We start from the raw sequence: 16291 nt of genomic DNA on the forward strand, positions 1-16291 counted from the left end.
TGTATGTTAATGTTTCTTTCATTCTTTCTGTTTTGGGGTGGTCTTTAATGTCTCTTATTCCCACCTTCTCTGTAGGTTTATTCTCGAGCCAATGAACAGGAACCTTGTGGCTGGTGGCTGGCCCGAGTGCGGATGATGAAGGGAGATGTAAGTGACTAAAGACCTTTGGAGGGAAAGATTGGAGATAGATGCTCAGGTCATGCACACTTCTTTTTTTCCTCCCAGTTCTATGTCATTGAATATGCTGCCTGTGATGCCACCTACAATGAGATTGTCACGCTGGAGCGACTTCGGCCAGTTAATCCCAATCCTCTTGCAACCAAAGGAAGTTTCTTCAAGGTTACCATGGCTGTGCCTGAAGATCTGAGAGAGGCGTGAGTGTGAGGGGGAGGTTGAGAATAGGAGATCCTCTTAATAGAGCTAGTTTTTGTTGTTCTTTCTCCCACTTCCACTTTTTAGTCTCCATTCCCTTGGCCCTGTGGGACCCTTGTTGCCTGATGTACCTTCAGCCACTTTATTTCCCACCTCTGATATTTAAATGTTGTCCCTCTATTTTCTTGGCTCCCACTCTTTCTACCTGAGCCTTTCACTGCATTCTGAGATCACTTTACTCTTCCCTGCAGCTGCACCAATGAAAATGTCCATAAAGAGTTCAAGAAAGCACTGGGAGCTAACTGCATCTTTCTTAACATCACAAATAGTGAGCTCTTTATTCTGGTGAGTTTGTTTTGCCTTTATTTCTTTTTCTTCCACATTTGGTATGGTACTAGAATTTGAACTCAGAGGCTCATACTTGCCGGGCAGGAGCTCTACGACTGACCCATACCCCAGCCTCTTAATTTTCACATAAGCCTTTTTACCAATTAACATCCCCCTCACCCCCCATTCCTGTCCTAGGGCTTGAATTTAGGACCTGGAGCTGTCCCTGAGCTTTTTTTTTTTTTTTCCTCAAGGCTAGCACTCTACCCCTAGAGCCACAGCTCCACTTCTAGCTTATTTGGAGATGAGTCTCATCTGGGCTGGCTTTTTGAACCACAATCCTTAGATCTTCTGAGTAGCTAGGCTTGAGCCATCAGCATCAGGCCAATTATTCCTTTTCCCCTTTTTAACCCCTGTGTAGAGAGGAGGAACTAAATTGTGCTTACATATATTTGTCAAAGAGAACTTTATTGCTCTTGACCCATAGCTTTTATCTATCATGGTCTAAATTTTCTCCATTTCCCACCTTCTCACCACTCGGGTTTGTTTGTTTGTTTGTTTTCCCCATCCTGGGGCTTGAACTCGGCCTGAGCACTGTCTATGACTTCTTTTCGCACTCTATCATTTGAGCCACAGCACCACTTCCGGCTTTTTCTGTGTATGTGGTGCTGAGGAATTGAACCCAGGGCTTTATGCATGCCAGTTAAGCACTCTTCTGCTAAGCCACGTTCCCAGCCCCCCTACTCAGTTTTGATTTCCTAATGATAGAACCCAGGGTCTTGTGAATTAACTCTTCTTCATGACCTGAATTTTCTTTCTCTCCTTATTTTGAATTCCTAAGGATAGAACCCAGGGTCTTGCACATGGTAGTCAAAAAAGTCAAGCACTGTATCAGGCAGTTATATACCTGACAATCATGTTATAATCTGGATTGAGGGCCCTTCATTGGATATCAGACCTTCAAAAATAGACTGATGCTGGATGCAGGTGGCTCATGCCTATAATTCTCCAGGAGCCTGAGATCTGAAAATTGGAGTGGGAAGCTAGCTTGGGCCTGAGGGTCTTTTTGGTTAGCCAGGGAAAACCTAGAAGCGGAGGTGTGGCTCCAGATGGTTGAGTGCTAACCATGAGTGAAAAAGCAGAACGAGATCACAAGGCCCAGAGATCAAGCCCTAGTACTAGCACCAAAAAGAAAGGAAGGAAGGAAGCAAGTGTGCAGCCTCCTGAGTAGCATTACAGGCATGAACCACCAGTAAGCACCCTGCCAGCTTTTGCCTTTTTTTGAGACAGGGTTTTGCTATGTAGCCCAGTCTAGTCTTTTCTTTTTTTTTTTTTTCCAGTCCAGGGGCTGGACTCAGGGCCTGAGCACTGTCCCTGGCTTCTTTTTGCTCAAGGCTAGCACTCTGCCACTTGAGCCACAGCGCCACTTCTGGCCTTTTCTATATATGTGGTGCTGAGGAATTGAACCCAGGGCTTCAGGCATAGGAGGCGAGCACTCTTGCCGCTAGGCCATATTCCCAGCCCCCAGTCTGTCTTAAACTCATGATTTTCTTACTACTTCAGCTGCCTAAGTGTTGGAATTTGAGGCAACCATCACCACTTCAGTTTTGTTTTGTATACCTCTGCTCTCAGCTCGTTTTGCTTGCTTGTTTTGGAGATTCTTTTTTTTTTTTTTTTTTTTTTTGCCAGTCCTGGGCCTTGGACTCAGGGCCTGAGCACTGTCCCTGGCTTCTTTTTTACTCAAGGCTAGCACTCTGCCATTTGAGCCACAGCGCCACTTCTGGCCATTTTCTGTATATGTGGTGCTGGGGAATCGAACCCAGGGCTTCATGTATAAGAGGGGAGCACTCTTGCCACTAGGGCATATTCCCAGCCCCTCCTTGTTTGTTTTGAGACAATGTCTTATGGTTCTCTTACACCTCCCAATCCTCCTCTACGTCCTGAGTGCTAGGGTTATAGGCATGCTTCACCATATCTTGCTTTAGCTTAATTTTGTAACCCCTGTCCTTTTCTAGGAATTTAAACATTTTCATGCTTAGTCCTTTACTCTCCTCAGTGCTTATGTAAGTCAGTTTTAATGACTTTTCCATTGGTTTCTTCCCAGTCAACCACAGAAGCCCCTGTGAAGCGAGCATCTCTTCTGGGTGACATGCATTTCCGAAGCCTGCGTACAAAATTGCTACTAATGTCCCGCAATGAAGAAGCTACTAAGCATCTAGAGGTCAGTTTTGGCTCCTCTTCTTCCTACTGAATGGTATTGTGCTCCTTCTGTCACCCCATCCTCTATTGATGCTTTTGTACTTATGGAGCAATAAGACTAAGGCCTTTCTAGTTAGTAAGCCTAGGTTGGCTGTTTTATCTTTTCCAGATGACAGAGCTCCATCCTGTTATGGAGGTTTGTTGGTTTTGTTTTTTTCTTACTGATCCTGGGGCTTGAACTCAGGGCCTAGAAGCTGTCCCTGAGCACTTGTGCTCAAGGCTAGCACCCTGCCACTGAAGCAGTGGCTCTACATCAGGCTTTTTGGTAGTTCATTGGAGATAAGAGTCTCACCGACTTTCCTGCCCAGCATGGCTTCAAACCACCATCCTCAGATCTTGAGTAGCTAGAATTATAGGCATCAGTCACTAGTGCCAGCTGGTTTGCTATTTTTGGTTTTTCTCCCTACTTCCCTGATTCTTTCCATCCTTCCCTTTCTTCCCCCCGCCCCCAGATCCAACTTAAAGGGCCTTCTGCATGCTAGTCAAGTAGGCAAGTTCCCTACCACTGAGCTTCATCTTCACCCAGTTGTTTCATCTTCTTTTTGGCTGTATTGGGGTTCAAATTCAGGTCTTTACACTTGCTAGGCCAGTTGCATTATTACCCCTAGCCACACCCTCATTTGTTATTTTATTGATAGGATCTTGTATTTACCGGGGGTGGCCTGGACTGGGACTGATCGTCCTATTTATGCTTCCTTTATGCAGGATGATAAGTGTGCATTACCACCCAGCTGTTGGTTGAGATCTTTTATTTATTTATTTATTTATTTATTTATTTATTTATTTATTGAACACAAATTTTTTGACAAGGTGTTGTGCAAAAAGAGTACAGTTACATAGTAGAGCAGTGTGTACATTTCTTGTGATATCTTACGCCCTGTTTTTCTACCTCTTCTCTAGGTCAGGTAGACATATATACAATATACAATGTATCAAGAACATATACAGTAGCCACGTGGCCACGCCCAAGAAAGTTCGCCTAGGGCTTTAAATGTAATGTCGATATTAGACCATATGTCGACAGTAGTCTTATATGAACGTACATACCTAGCTTTTGAGCTATTGTATTCCCCTGAGAGGTCAATTTTTGACCTTTATATGTTGAGTAATTGTTTGGTTTTAGTTACATACTGTTGGGTCGCTGCCCCAATCCTGTGGGGAATACTATTTGACAAGCAGTTTTTGGTTTCACAGACTTGGTCTCTACTGTCTCTCCGTCTCCCTTTGTTAACAGTCATATATTAGGGAGATCATGCCCCTTTGTTTTCTGTGTTCTCGGCTTGTCTCGCTCAACATTATTTGTTCGAGTTTTGACCATTTCCCTGCGAATAACAATATTTCACCATTCCTAATCGCTATGTAGTATTCCATTGTGTATAAGTACCATACTTTTTGGATCCATTCGTCTGTGGAGGGGCATCTGGGTTGTTTCCATATTTTGGCTATTGTGAATTATGCCGCGATAAACATGGAAGTACAAATGTCTTTTTGATATCTTGGGGTTTGCTGTTTAGGATAGATGCCTAGGAGTGGTATGGCTGGGTCATAGGGTAGGTCTATATTGAGCTTTTTGAGAAACCTCCATACTGTTCTCCAAAGTGGTTGTACTAATTTGCATTCCCACCAACAATGGAGAAGGGTTCCTCTTTCCCCGTACCCCCTCCAGCATTTGTTGTTGCCTGAGTTCAGAGTATAGGCCATTCTAACTGGGGTGAGGTGGTATCTCAGTGTTGTTTTTATTTGCATTTCCTTTACTACCAGGGATGTTGAGCATTTCCTCACGTGTTTTAAGATGAGATCTTGCTAACTTTGCCTGGACTGGCCTTGAGCTTTGATTACTGGAATTAAAGGCATAAGCCTAAAAATTATTTTAAAATACTAGGTGGCTAAAAAACAAAAGCAAAAACTCTAGATGACTAGGGGGTGTGCTTGCCTACCGTATAGGAGGCCCTAGATTTGATGGGGGGGGCGCTGGAGGGGGCCACTGTAACCAGTTACTTAAGGAGACTGAGGCAAGAGAATTGCTTAATGCATACATTAGAGGCTAGTCTGGGTAACATAGATGTCCATATCAAGAAAAGAAAAAAAAAAAACCCACAAAGGATAAAAAGCCCTATACCACCAGCACTGGTGGTTCTCGCCTTTAATCCTTGCTACTCAGGAGGCTGAGATCTGGGAATCACAGTTTAAAGCCAGTCTGGCAGAAAAGTCCCCATGAGACTTGTATCTCCAACTAACCACTCAAAAACAGGAAGTGGAGCTGTGGCTCAAAGTGGTAGAGTGCTAGCCTTGTGCAGAAGAGCTCAGGGATAGCACGTAGGCCCTTAAGTCCAAGCCCTACAACCCACCAAAAAAAAAAAAAAAAAGACCTAGATACTAAGCCAGGTGCTAGTGGTTTATGCCTGTAATTTTAGCTACTCAGTAGAGGATTGTGGTTCAAAGCCAGCCCAGGCAGGAAAGTTCATGAGACTTATCTCAAATAAATTATCAAAAAAGCCAGAATTAGGGCTATGGCTCAAATGGTAGAACACTAGCCTTGAGTGCTCCCAGCACTCAGAGACAGTGTCCAGGCCCTGGGTTCAAGCTCCAGGACCAGCAATAAGAAACCTGGGTGCCAGTGGCTCATGCCTATAATCCTAGCTACTCAGGAGGCTGAGATCTAAGGATCATGGTTCAAAGCAGCCTGGTGCATCACTCAAGAGACTGAAGCAATAGGATCTCAAGTTCAAAAACAGCCTGAACCTTCATAATGAAACTTTGTCTTAAAAAAAAAAAATCAGGGCTGGGAATATAGTCTAGTAGTAGAGTGCTTGCCTTGTATATGAAGCCCTGGGTTTGATTCCTCAGCACTGCATATATAGAAAAAGGCAGAAGTGGTGCTGCGGCTCAAGTAGTATATGCTAGCCTTGAACAAAAGAAGCTCAGGGACAGTGCTCAGGCCCTAAGTTGAAACCCCAGGACCCCCCCCCCCCTCAAAAGAAAAAAATTTAGCTGGGTACTGGTGGCTCACACCTGTAATCCTAGCTACCAGAAAGAAGGCTGTGACCTGAGGATCTCAGTTCAAAACCAGCCTGGGCAGGAAAGTCTGTGAGCCTTTTATCTCCAGTAAAGACTAAAAAAACCCAACCAAACAACAACAACAAAAACCCTTGTAAGGGGGAGGGGGGAAAGGGGAACGAGGGAGGAGGTAACAAACAGTACAAGAAATGTATCCAATGCCTAGTGTGAAAATGTAACCTCTCTGTACATCAGTTTGACAAAAAAAATTAAAAAACAAAACAAAACCCCTTGTAAGTAGAGCTGTGGCTAAAATGGTAGAGTACTAGCTTTGTGCACAGAAAAAAAGCTCAGGTATAACACCCAGGCTCAAGAACAAGCCCCAGGACTGGCAAAAGTAAAAAAATAAGCCAGGCACTGGTGGCTCATGCCTATAATTTTAGCAACTCAGGAGGCTGAGATCTGAGGATCATGGTTCAAAGCCAACCTGGACAGGAAAGCATGTGAGACTCTTGCAATAAATTACCAAAAATGCCTGAAGTGAAGGTATGGCTTAAGTGGTAGAGCATTAGTCTTGAGTAAAAGAAGCTCAGGGATAGTGCCAAGGCCCTGAGCTCAAGTCCCAGGACAGACAAAAGTAAAAAGCCAAGAAATGGGGCTGGAAATGGGGCTTAGCGGTAGAGTGCTTGCCTAGCATGCACGAAGCACTGGGTTCGATTCCTCAGTACCACATGAACAGAAAAAGCCAGCAGTGGGCTGGGGATATAGCCTAGTGGCAAGAGTGCCTGCCTCGGATACACGAGGCCCTAGGTTCGATTCCCCAGCACCACATATACAGAAAACGGCCAGAAGCGGCGCTGTGGCTCAAGTGGCAGAGTGCTAGCCTTGAGCGGGAACAAGCCAGGGACAGTGCTCAGGCCCTGAGTCCAAGGCCCAGGACTGGCAAAAAAAAAAAAAAAAGAAAAAGCCAGCAGTGGCACTGTGGCTCAAGAGGTAGAGTGCTAGCCCTAAGCAAAAAGAAGCCAGGGACAGTGTTCAGGTCCTGATTTCAAGCCCTAGGATTGGCAAAACAAAAAACAAAACCTGAGTAAGGGCTGGGGATATGGCCTAGTGGCAAGAGTGCTTGCCTCATATACATGAAGCCCTGGGTCCAATTCCCCAGCACCACATATATAGAAAATGGCCAGAAGTGGCTCTGTGGCTCAAGTGGCAGAGTGCTAGCCTGAGCAAAAAAAAACAAAAAACAAAACTGAGTAAGCCAGGCACTGGTGGCTCATGCCTGTTTATCCTAGCTACTCAAGGAGGCTAAGATCTGAGGATCGTGGTTTAAAGCCCACTTGGGGGGCTGGGAATATGGCCTAGTGGCAATAATGCTTGCCTCATATACATGAAGCCCTGGGTTTGATTCCCCAGCACCACATATATAGAAAATGGCCAGAAGTGGTGCTGTGGCTCAAGTGGCAGAGTGCTAGCTTTGAGCAAAAAGAAGCCAGGGACAGTGCTCAGGCCCTGAGTCCAAAGCCCAGGACTGGCAAACACACACACACACACACACACACACACACACACAAAACAAAGCCCACTTGGGAAAGAAAGTCATTGACACTTATCTCCAGTTAACCACCCAAAAAGCTGGAAGTGGAGCTATGGCTTGTGGTAGAGCGGTAGCCTTGAACAAAAATGTTTAGGGACAGTGCCTAGGCCCTGAGTTCAAGCCCCTAGACTGGCACAAAAATTAAAAAGTCCTGCACCAGTAGCTCACTACTATAATCCTAGTTACTTGAAATGTGTGATTGGGAGGATCATAGCTCAAGGCCAGTAGAAAAGTTTTCAAGACTCTTTCTTAACTGAGAATTAGGAGTGGTAGCATATTCCTGTTAGCTATAGCAGAAAGCTTAAAATAGGCAGATCATGGCCCAGGCTTAGCTAGGCAGGAAGCATGACACTATTTCAAAAATAACTGGTTTAAACTAGGTGTCAGTTGCTCACTCTATTAATCCTAGCTACTCAGAAGGCTGAGATGTGAAGCTCAAGAAAATTCATGAGAATCTTATCTCCAATTAACCACCAAAAAAGCCAGAAGTGAAATCGTGGGTCATTGGTAGAGTGGTAACCTTGAGCCAAAACACTCAAGGACAATACCCAGGCCCTGAGTTCAATCCCAAGACTGGCCAAAAAAAAACTTTTGGAGGGCTGGCCAGGTACTAGTGGTGGCTGACTGATGCTTATAATCCTAACTACTCAGGAAATTAAGACCTTGGGGGATCTTTTTTTCAGCTAACACAGGCAGAATAGTCTAAGGTCTGTTTTGAATTAACCAGCAAAATGTTAAACTGGAGGCATGGCTCCTGTACTAATTATGAGCAAGCAAACTAAGAGCTTGAGTCCCTAAGTTCAAGCCTTGGTACTAGCAGTCACAGACAAAAAGAGTTGGATGAATGACTCAGAAATACAGTGCCTATGTAGCAAAATTTGAGGCCTAGAGTTCAAATCCTAGCACTACAAAAAAAATGAAGGGGTGGTGTAAAAAAAAAATCTTGGCTATTTTCTGTAAGACACTTGTAAGTCTCTAAATTTCTTGCCTGCCTTTTTTTTTTTTTTTGCCAGTCCTGGGCTTGGACTCAGGGCCTGAGCACTGTCCCTGGCTTCTTTTTGCTCAAGGCTAGCACTCTGCCACTTGAGCCACCGCGCCACTTCTGGCTGTTTTCTGTATATGTGGTGCTGGGGAATTGAACCCAGGGCTTCATGTATAGGAGGCAAGCATTCTTACCACTAGGCCATATCCCCAGCCCTCCTGCCTTCTCTTGATGCAGTGTTGTTTTGTGTGTGTATGTGTGTGCCCTGGGGCATTTACTCAGGGCCTGGCACTGCCCTTGAGCTTTTTTGCTCAAGGGTATTACACCACTTAAGCCACAGCTCCACTTCTAGCTTTTTTGGTAGTTAATTGGAGAGAACAGTCTCACGGGCTTTACTTTCTAGGCTGGCTTTTTGAACAGCAATCCTCAGATCTTAAGTAGATAGGACTAAAGGCGTGAGCCACCTGCACCAGCCGATGCAGTGGTTTCAGAAGTCTTAAGTTCCAGTTTCCAATTGTTTTTGATGGCTGTTAACTCATGGTAGGAAAGCACTGGATTGCAGTCTAGAAATAACCTTTATCAGATGCTTTTCCTATTTGGTGTGTACCTGGAACAATTCTTTCCAAAACCAGCTGGAGTCCAGCAATTTCCACTAAGAAATGGTTGAGAAGTGTCATTGTGATGGCTATTCCACAGGCTCAATTTCTGCTTTTTTGAACTCCTTGCTTCTTGGGGGTGGGGGTGAGGCAGGTAGAAGGTGGTGTTATTGAACTTGGCTTTGCTTGGTTAGTGTTCTACCACTTGGCCACTTCTCCACTCTGACTTTTTGTCAGGTACAGGGGCTTGTACTCAGGGCCGGGGCATTGTCCTTTCTCTTTTTTGGTTCAAGGTTCTTGAGCTATAGCTCTATTTGTGGCTTTTAGGTAGTTAAGAATCTCTCAGATTGTCTGCCTGGACTGGCTTTAAACTTTGGTCCAGCCTTCAGAGGGTAGGATTACAGGCTTGAGTTGCTGGTTGTTTTGGAAACATAATTTTATTGGCTTTGCTACTTAGTTTGCCTCAAACTTTGATCCTCCATATCTCAGCCTCCTAGTAGCTAGGATTATAGGTGTGAGTCTCTGGTCCTCAGCAACCCTTTGCTTTTACTCAACTTGTTGGGCTTGTTTTTTGTTTTTTTTAAATACCTGTGCTGGACTTGGAACCTAGGGCCTTACCCGTGCTAGGAAGCACTCTACCACTATGCAACATTCCCAGCCCAATTAGTGGGTTTTATTTTGGGGAGGAGTTGATAGTCACCTTTAGGGTAAGAGTACCTTACACCTGCAGGAGATGGGAACCTTGTGAAAAGTAGTTTCATGCCACCTGTATTTAATTATCTTGCTAATATTGAGGATGAGGTAGGTCTGGTGTAATGACTTAGCAGGTGATGGATGTAGTATGTATCTTATTCAGGATCACACAACTAGATAATATTAGAGTCAAATCCAGAACTATGGTGGCTCCCAGCCCAAGCTACTCTCATTATGCCCTTGCTACCAAATGATTAGAATTTAAGACTTCCTGGGTTTGGTAAGCAAAAACTTCAGGGTGTTTTTGGCTTGTTTTCACACATTTTTCTTACAGTGATGCACAGGATTAGGCCTTTGGAACAGGTACTCTGAGATTCCACCACCGTGATTCCCAGTGTCTTTTTCTTTTAGACAAGCAAGCAATTGGCAGCAGCATTCCAGGAGGAATTCACTGTACGAGAGGATCTGATGGGTCTGGCCATTGGGACCCATGGTGCCAACATCCAGCAGGCCCGGAAAGTACCTGGGGTGACTGCCATTGAGTTGGGTGAAGAGACCTGCACTTTCCGCATCTATGGAGAGGTTAGCAAAAGATCTGTCTTCTGGGTCTGTTCGGGGATAGAGGGAAGTGGAGATGAGGTGGAAGCCTATTTGTGCACTGGTGGCCTCTGTCCTACTCCCCCCCCCCCCCCCGACTTTGGTGACAGCCCATTTCTCCAAAGAGAGTGGCAGGGAGATCCAAGTCTGCTGTTTTAGTAGCATTTCCCCACTGTTCTTCCCACAGACTCCTGAAGCATGCCGGCAGGCTCGGAGCTACCTAGAGTTTTCTGAGGACTCCGTGCAAGTGCCCAGAAATCTGGTTGGTGAGTTGGGGCGTGTATGAAAGAGAATAGAGGTCAGATGTGAGAGTCTTGAAAGTGATGAAGATCTGCAGCTGGGATTGACACCATTCTGTGGACTTCCATTTTCACAAGAACAGAACAGTTTGTCATAGTATGATACTAATAGAATACATTTATGGAGATTATAGTATTTGATCCCATGAAACCTTATCAGAAACCTAAACAGAAGAGAGATGAGGCTGGAAGACAATTTTAATCTTCCTTTCCTTAAAAAGTGGGGAGGGGGGGCTGGGGATATAGCCTAGCGGCAAGAGTGCCTGCCTCGGATACACGAGGCCCTAGGTTCGATTCCCCAGCACCACATATACAGAAAACGGCCAGAAGCGGTGCTGTGGCTCAAGTGGCAGAGTGCTAGCTTTGAGTGGGAAGAAGCCAGGGACAGTGCTCAGGCCCTGAGTCCAAGGCCCAGGACTGGCAAAAAAAAAAAGTGGGGAGGGCCGAGGGCTGGGCACTGGTGATTCACATCTGTAATCCTAGCTACTCAGGAAGCTGAGATCCAAAGATTGCAGTTGAAAGCCAGCCTGGGCAAGAAAGTCCCGTGAGACTCTTATCTCCAATTAGCCACCAGAAAACTGGAAGTAGCTCAAGTAGTAGAGTGCCAGCTGTGAGCTGAAAACCTCAGGGATAGTATCCAGGCCCAGAGTTCAAGCCCCAGAACCAACCAGCAACCAAACAAAAAAGGAAAAAAATGTGGGGGAGGGGAAACTTAATTCCTTCTTTATTTATTCAGGCAAAGTGATTGGAAAGAACGGGAAAGTGATCCAGGAGATTGTGGATAAATCTGGTGTGGTGAGAGTTCGTGTGGAAGGTGATAATGACAAGAAGAACCCCAGGGAGGAGGTATGGCACCCACAGTCTTAGAGATTGTGGTTTCTACAGATGGGAGAGGTGGTTTTCTGAGGGCTAGGTACTTGTAGAGGGTAGAGCACAGAAACTGTTGTTCTACCACTGAGTGGTGGAAATATTTGTTTCACTGTCTTTTCTGATGTTTGGCTCTCCTCTCCAGGGAATGGTTCCCTTCATATTTGTTGGCACCCGAGAGAATATCAGCAATGCCCAGGCACTGCTGGAGTATCACCTTTCCTACCTGCAGGTAGGCCATGCTGGAAGCCTGGGGTGGGACAAGTTGTATATAGCAAGGGGGTGAGGACTCCTGGCAGAAAACTTTGGGGTTGTGGTGTCCAGTTTGTCTCTCTATAGAACAAGAGGCATTGGTGAATATTTTAGGTGTGGGGTAAGATCCTGGAATTTTCCTTGTTTAGCTAGTGTCTTCCTTCTTGCATTCCTGAGAGGTTAGCTATATAGTGATTGTCACAGATACTGTTTCTCCTTCTGTGTGGTCGTCCATCTTTTTCCCAACCAGGAGGTAGAACAACTTCGCCTGGAGAGGCTGCAGATTGATGAACAGCTTCGGCAGATTGGTCTAGGCTTTCGCCCTCCCGGTAGTGGACGGGGTGGTGGTGGTGGCAGTGACAAGGCTGGCTATACCACTGATGAGAGCTCATCCTCCTCCCTCCACACGACAAGAACCTATGGTGGCAGCTACGGAGGCCGGGGTCGGGGCCGGAGGACTGGAGGTCCTGCATATGGTGAGACAGCTGTGGGGCCAGTGGAGGAAGCAGAGATTTGGGTGAAAGCTTGGAAAACTGATGGAGGTGAAGAAATGCTTGGCTGGGTGCTTGTGAATGAGAAGGGATCACTAATTTGAAGGTGATAATGGGTCTAGGGGCAAGATGAACAGCCCTAAGTAAACCCTTCTATATCTTTAGGTGCCAGCTCAGACCCATCCACTGCATCTGAGACTGAGTCAGAGAAGAGAGAAGAGCCAAACCGAGCTGGGCCTGGTGACCGTGATCCCCAAAGTCGAGGGGAAGAAAGCCGGAGGCGGCCAATTGGGGGCCGGGGTAGGGGACCACCACCTGCCCCCCGTCCCACTTCAAGATATAACTCTTCATCAATTAGCTCAGGTATATGATAGTTGGTGTCATGAATATGAGCCCAATGGAGAGACGTTGGTCATCTGACTCCCAACTCTGCTCCTTCATTTCAGTGCTAAAGGATCCAGACAGCAATCCCTACAGCCTACTGGACACATCGGAACCTGAGCCTCCAGTTGATTCAGAGCCTGGGGAACCTCCCCCAGCAAGTGCCAGGCGCCGTCGCTCTCGCCGTCGCCGCACTGATGAGGACAGGACTGTCATGGATGGAGGCCTGGAGTCTGATGGTCCCAACATGACAGAGAATGGCCTGGGTAAGGGGTGTATAGAGTCTGAGAAGTAGGAAATGATAATAGTGAGGGGTTGAGTGGTTGAATGTTTTGCCTTGTTTTTCTACATCCACAGAAGATGAATCCAGACCCCAACGTCGTAATCGCAGCCGCCGCCGCCGCAACCGTGGTAATCAGACTGATGGGTCTATCAGTGGGGACCGCCAGCCAGGTCAGCTGAGAGCGGGGTGCCACATGCCCTGTGAAAACCCAGCATGGGTTTATGGGAAATTCTGGGGCTGAATACATTGATTTCTTCTGAAATTTTTGATCTTCTGCCTTTCCCAGTGACTGTGGCTGACTATATCTCACGAGCAGAGTCTCAGAGCCGGCAGCGGCCACCTCTGGATCGAGCTAAACCCTCAGAGGACTCTCTTTCAGGACAGAAGGTAGGCTGCCAAGATAGAGTTCACTTGACTCCTTTCTTACTATTGTGGCTCAGAAGGCACGAAAAAATAGCCTTTGAAAACTCAGCTGCCTAGATGGCTACATCTGGTGGAGTTGAGGCTGCACTGAAAATAGTGCAAAGTTGGAGCAGAAAGTTGGGGGCCTGGTGCACTGCAAGAGTGATGAGTGGGGGCTGGGAATATGGCCTAGTGGCAAGAATGCTTGCCTCGTATACTTTTAAGCCCTGGGTTCGATTCCCCAGCACCACATATATAGAAAACAGCCAGAAGTGGCGCTGTGGCTCAAGTGGCAGAGTGCTAGCCTCGAGCAAAAAGAAGCCAGGGACAGTGCTCAGGCCCTGAGTCCAAGCCCAGGACTGGCAAAAAAACAAACAGGACTGGGGATATGGCCTAGTGGCAAGAGTGCTTGCCTCGTATACATGAGGCCCTGGGTTCAATTCCCCAGCACCACATATACAGAAAACGGCCAGAAGTGGCGCTGTGGCTCAAGTGGCAGCGTGCTAGCCTTGAGCAAAAAGAAGCCAGGGACAGTGCTCAGGCCCTGAGTCCAAGCCCCAGGACTGCCCAAAAACAAACAAACAAAGAGTGATGAGTGCTGGCCCAGGAGCATGCAGCTCCTGATCTCCAGGTGCTCAGAGTTAAAGGGAGAAAATGCCTACACTTGCCAGACTGATCAGCTGTTTTCCTTCCTCTCCATTTTCCTTCTGTTTCCTCCTTAGGGCGACTCTGTCAGCAAGCTTCCTAAGGGGCCCTCAGAGAATGGGGAGCTCTCCGCCCCCTTGGAGTTGGGTAGCTTGGTTAATGGAGTTTCATAAAACCTCTAGCCCACATCCCTCCTTTCTCCATCTCGCTTGCTGCCCACCACCATGGCCCTCATGGGCCCAACTGACCTGCGCTGGAGCTGCTCTTATCTAGGGGGGAGGGGGGTGGCACAGCAGCTTGGGTCCCCCCCAACCTCCTGGAGCTAGTGGAGGGGTGTGTAACAGGGTCATACACCCTCCCTCTTGTCCACCCTACCCCCAGGGTGAGGGGAGCCTCCCCTTCCCCATCAGACTGGATGTGCCTTTATCCTCTAATGCCCCAACCTCTGAGTACCCCCATTCTCCGCCTGTTGGTGGGGGTGCTCCTTGACCCACCCAGATTCGACGGTTCAGGGGGGCTCCCCTGCTATCCCTCCTCCCATCCTGTATCCCCCATTTCTGGGGCCTCATCACTGTGGAAGACGGGGATAGTATGGGTATCCATGGGTGGGAGGCATGGGGAAGGTTTTGGAGTAGAACCAGGGGTGTGTATGAAGGGGGGTGACAAGGTCCCCTAGGGGGAAGGGGATCTAACCTTGTGTGGTGGATGAGAAGGCGTATTTATTTTTCACTGTACAGTATTTAAAAAGAGAATAAAAAAATCCAAATGGTTCTGTGGTTCCTGTGCCTTGCTTGTCTTGTCTGGGCCATTGAATCTCCAAGATTGACCTGCCTTGGTACCTACTTTAGATCTTCGTTCCTCCACACTTGGCACTTCATTGTCCATGTGGAAAAGATATCTTCTGGGAATTCCTGAAATTCCCCAGGCCCAGGTACCCTGCTGGTCTAGCTGAGGGTGGCTTAAGGCCTTGCTGTAGCTCCCTTCCCTGGTTGCTAGTAGGTTGTTGGAGTTGGGCCACTCCTAGTCCCTGAGTCACGGTGGGGCTAGGCATGCTGCTTGAAACAGAGCTGGGACAGGCTGCTTAATCGGATTACAATTAGCTGAGACCTGGGGCACAGGTTGGGCCTTGGGCAGAGTGGGGAACTGGGCTCACCGCCCAGGGGTCCAGCCCACATCTCCTGGCCTGACAGTGCTGCTCTGTCGCATCACTGGCCTCACAGCTCCTGGGAGTTGTGCTGGGTGTGTGTGTGTGTGTTTGCTAGTCTTGGGGCTTGAAATCAGGGCCTGGGCACTGTCTCTGAGCTTCTTTTGCTCAAGGCCAGCACTTTGCCACTTAAGCCACAGTGCCACTTCTGGCCTTTCTGTTGATGTAGTACTGAGGAATTGAACTCATGGGCTCCATGCTTGCTAGGCAAGCGCTCTACTGCTAAGCCACATTCCCAGTGGAGTTGTGCTGGGTTTTCTGGCTTTCTTCATGCAGGTGTTTAAAGATAAAACCTGCCATAATTCACTGGCAGTGGAGTAATCTTATGTTGGGGGCTGGGGTTGGGAAGCTTGAGTTTTCTCACCGGGAGAAAGGTTGATTTACGGCCAAGCACCTGCTGAAATGACTCAGGAAACAAAAATGGCCTGCCTCCTGTGCCTGCCTTTTCTCCCCTCAGGGGCTGGTCAAGAGTTTTGTGAGCCTTGGGCTCTAGAAAACTCTGCAATTGGGAGTGGGACCTTCCCCAATTCCTCCTCCCTGAGGACATTTGGTGCCCCTCTACTTATCCCTTTGTGGAGAGGAATTGATTTTAATTGCGGTACTTGAGAAGGGAGGGGAGACAAGTGGATCACTCTGCTACCTATGGGAGGTTGGGAAGTAGAGCTAACCGAGTTCTCCGGCTTGGGTGGAGTGGGGGCGTGGTGCCTCTGAGGAAGTGTTGGGGCTGCTGAGGGAGAGCGGGACACCTGGGTTTGCCTAAGGGGGTGGGTGCTGGCTCGGCCCCTGGGAGGGATTGGGGAGGAGTCCTTTTAAAGGCTGTTCCCAGGCCGGCCTGCCAGCCACAGACGCGGCGCTGAGCGGTGCCAGGCCTGTGGTACCTGCGCTGTGCCGGCGGCTGCCGGTCTCCAAAGGAGGTCCCCCAGGGCTGGGCTCTCAGCAGGGTGAAGAGCGGCGGGGCTTGGGGGGAACTTGGAAGCAAAAGGGACCTGAGGAAGACCTCTCCAGCACCGGGGTGCCGGTGGATCCTGCACTCGCCTGCATTCGGTGTGC

General features: G+C 47.7%; 1 protein-coding gene across 1 annotated transcript in view; it reads left to right on the top strand.

Moving 5' to 3' along the window:
* Positions 1-14807, top strand: part of Fxr2 (FMR1 autosomal homolog 2) — a 27836-nt gene extending 13029 nt beyond the window's left edge. The window contains exons 4-17 of the mRNA XM_048365290.1: positions 76-147; positions 226-374; positions 624-717; positions 2804-2920; positions 10232-10402; positions 10605-10683; positions 11453-11562; positions 11729-11815; positions 12086-12311; positions 12492-12689; positions 12773-12973; positions 13065-13160; positions 13277-13377; positions 14115-14807. Coding sequence (XP_048221247.1) covers positions 76-147; positions 226-374; positions 624-717; positions 2804-2920; positions 10232-10402; positions 10605-10683; positions 11453-11562; positions 11729-11815; positions 12086-12311; positions 12492-12689; positions 12773-12973; positions 13065-13160; positions 13277-13377; positions 14115-14210 — 1797 coding nt within the window. The 3' untranslated portion in view covers positions 14211-14807. The remainder of the gene's footprint in view (positions 1-75; positions 148-225; positions 375-623; positions 718-2803; positions 2921-10231; positions 10403-10604; positions 10684-11452; positions 11563-11728; positions 11816-12085; positions 12312-12491; positions 12690-12772; positions 12974-13064; positions 13161-13276; positions 13378-14114) is intronic.
* Positions 14808-16291: the final 1484 nt, after the last annotated feature.

This window comes from Perognathus longimembris, chromosome 17 (genome assembly GCF_023159225.1).
Source record: "Perognathus longimembris pacificus isolate PPM17 chromosome 17, ASM2315922v1, whole genome shotgun sequence".
Taxonomy (NCBI): Eukaryota; Metazoa; Chordata; class Mammalia; order Rodentia; family Heteromyidae; genus Perognathus; species Perognathus longimembris.